The 2,874-nt window shown below is 28.7% G+C and overlaps 1 protein-coding gene across 1 annotated transcript; it reads left to right on the forward strand.

Annotated features, from left to right (window-relative positions):
- The first annotated feature begins 558 nt into the window (after nt 1-558).
- LOC146901232 (EPIDERMAL PATTERNING FACTOR-like protein) lies at nt 559-1,633 on the forward strand. The gene is made up of 3 exons (XM_085733415.1): nt 559-870; nt 963-997; nt 1,156-1,633. Exons 1-3 carry the CDS (start codon nt 786-788, stop codon nt 1,399-1,401), a joined length of 366 nt encoding a protein of 121 aa, XP_085589541.1. The 5' UTR covers nt 559-785; the 3' UTR covers nt 1,402-1,633.
- The last annotated feature ends 1,241 nt before the right edge of the window (nt 1,634-2,874 follow it).

A 2,874-nucleotide genomic window follows, 5' to 3' on the forward strand; every position in this document is an offset into this window, starting at 1 on the left:
TTAAACAATAATGTGGTGAAAAAAAATTCTATAGACAAATTTTATCAAAACAATGAGAGAGAAGGAGGTGCCGTGATAAGGTGGGACTGCCTGCAAGGATCACTCACATAAATCTTTATACAAGAGACAGAAAATGGGTACAACCCATTCCAATTCCAGCTATATAACATAAAACCCAAAACAATATTTTAATGTATGTGTAAATAGTGTGTGTATACCCCTAAAAAAAAATAATGTGTGTATATAAATACAAGAAATGAACTTGACCCAAAAAAAAATACAAGAAATGAAGAAGTGAAAATACATGCATGTCCATTAGTGGTGAACTTGTCACTCTCATTTGTGGCGTTTTGCTGTTTCTGGTTCTCTTTGTCTTTCATTTTATCTACTTGGTCCTTCTCAGGGTTCTTATTATTCTTCTTCTTCTTTCAAGCAATTATTAATATTTAATATTAAATAAAAAAATATTTACTTAGGGCTCAGTACCCGAAGTACAAGTGTTTTCCTTTTCAGTGTTCCTAATTTTTCTCATTTGTCTTTTATATGTTCCATCACTTCAACATTTACATGTCTCATTTCAATAATATTTATTATATTGCTTCTTTGTTAGTTCTTTCTTATACTCTTGTCATTCATTCAGATTTTGTTTATCACTCCTTCAGTTACTAAATCCACTTTGTCTTTATATATCTAGTCTCTTCCTCTAACCCCTCATTTTTTAATCCTTATAATTGGAACCAAAAAATTTCATATTCTTTTGATTCAGTTTCTCACCACTATTACAAATGGGGTTTGATCATCATGTCATTTGCATTTCTCTTTTCTTTTTGGTAATTTCAAGTTGGATCCTGCAAGGGTTAGTTACTGAAGGTAAATCACCACTTCTTCTTTTTTTACTGCTAAGTGTTTTATTAACCAAGAAATCAAATTGAACTCATAATGTTATATCTATGTTCTAACAGGTAGAAAGATTCACAAACAAACTGGTTTTCAACAGGTAAATTACTTTGTCTTCCATGTTAATTTTTTGTGACTATACTATTAGTGTATGTTAATTTTTATGTGATTTTGTCAAATTTATTGTTAATCCAAAGATACACTTAAATTTTTGGTTAAGAGTACTAATTTTAACATGAATGATGATGATTATTGCAGACAGTGAGTGAGGAGAAGATGATATTGAGGGCACAAATAGGGTCAAGGCCTCCAAAATGTGATAGAAGGTGTAGGTCATGTGGACACTGTGAGGCTATTCAGGTGCCTACAAATCCTCAAGTGCAGAATGTAAAGATAAACTCTTCAAAGTTCTCTTCAATTGCTTATTCTAGAGGAAATTATAATTCCAATTACAAGCCTATGAGTTGGAAATGCAAATGTGGGAACCTCATTTTCAATCCCTGAAAATAATTAATTGCATAGCAATTTAGTTCTTCTATATAATTAAGGATACCAATTTCTCAATTTTGTATATGATTAATTGATTATACATCTTTTTAATTATTTTAGGGGATAACCTTTTTTGCTTATTACCTTTTAATTTCCTCAATTTAAGGTAAGATTTATCAATTGTATGGTGTACTTAATTCATTGTCTCTATATGATATCCTTCATAGCAGGAATTAATTGTATTCTACATTGATGCAATATATTGTTATTATTATATAAGATGAAAATGATTTCACCTATTAATTTATTCATGATTGATAAAAATAGTTTGTAGTCAGTACTTTATGGCCTGCAATATGTAATCAGAGAAAGTAACAGCTAAAAAACAATGGACACGCTAACTTTTGATTGTCATGTATTTTCTTCTTTTATACTTCCCTCCAAAATGCGAAAGAGACTCATTGCTACTTGTTCTGACCAGAGTGCATATTGCCCTACTTCTACTTCATACTCTTGAATTGGAATAATAGTACATGAAATTAAATGTATATTAAGATTATCGACATTGTAATTTTTATTAGAAATTTAAGGTGTAGTTTTTGTCAAAATCAAAGTGGCCGGTAAAGTACACCGTGATTTTGTCTTACTCAATAGTCAATAATCAATTTACACATACACTAAATTGTTATTTCCTTTGGAATGAATTACAATAAAAAATTATTAATCAAATTATATATACATATTATGAAAGATAGTAGATCACATTTAATTTATGCAATCTCAATAAAATTTTAAAATAGAACAAAATGTCACCTTGATGGCTGATTCTACCTCTCTTCAATTTAACATATAATCCCAATCTAAATATACCCTTCACCAATGACACCATTTGATTTCAATTTGACATTACAGGGAGCTGCATAACATGTCAATCGCTATCTGCACCAAAAAAATCACTAGTCACTTAGGTGAAGCAGATGATATGAGACAAGTGGATATTTTTGGCTGATTTTTTTGAATCACATTGAAAATTGCTTGCAGTTTTTTTTCCAATAAAGTGCTACTGAACTTGTGTGAGCGTTAATTTAAAGGGTTAAATATGTGTTTGGTCCCTATAAATATACCAACTTTTCGTTTTAGTCCCTCTAAAATTTTCCTTCAACTTTTAGTCCCTATAAAGTTTTCAATCACTACTTTTGGTCCCTATTTTTAAGTTAAATTTTGTATTTTTTTAATGAAATTGTGCAAAAATGTGTAAAATATTGTAAAAAAAAAAATCCCCCAAAAAATTAAAATTTTTTAACAAAACATAAATTAATTATGAATTTTTAACCGTCAAACATATAAAAATTCATATTAAATTCATTTTTTGTTAAAAAATTCTAATTTTTTTTGGGAGAGATTCTTATAATATTATGAATTTTTCTGCAAAATTTTATTCAAAAATATGTATTCTACATATGAGTTTACTTTACTTTAAAAGATGAA

The sequence above is a fragment of the Medicago sativa genome, chromosome 8 (genome assembly GCF_051527215.1).
Source record: "Medicago sativa cultivar Bolivia chromosome 8, Bolivia_mono, whole genome shotgun sequence".
Taxonomy (NCBI): Eukaryota; Viridiplantae; Streptophyta; class Magnoliopsida; order Fabales; family Fabaceae; genus Medicago; species Medicago sativa.

What these genes read in the sequence shown, in the direction of transcription:
- LOC146901232 (XM_085733415.1), top strand. Translation starts at nt 786, where the DNA reads ATGGGGTTTGATCATCATGTCATTTGCATTTCTCTTTTCTTTTTGGTA. An exon ending in GCAAGGGTTAGTTACTGAAG is followed by an intron (nt 871 to 962) that starts GTAAATCACCAC and finishes ATGTTCTAACAG; the next exon opens with GTAGAAAGATTCACAAACAA. An exon ending in AACAAACTGGTTTTCAACAG is followed by an intron (nt 998 to 1,155) that starts GTAAATTACTTT and finishes TGATTATTGCAG; the next exon opens with ACAGTGAGTGAGGAGAAGAT.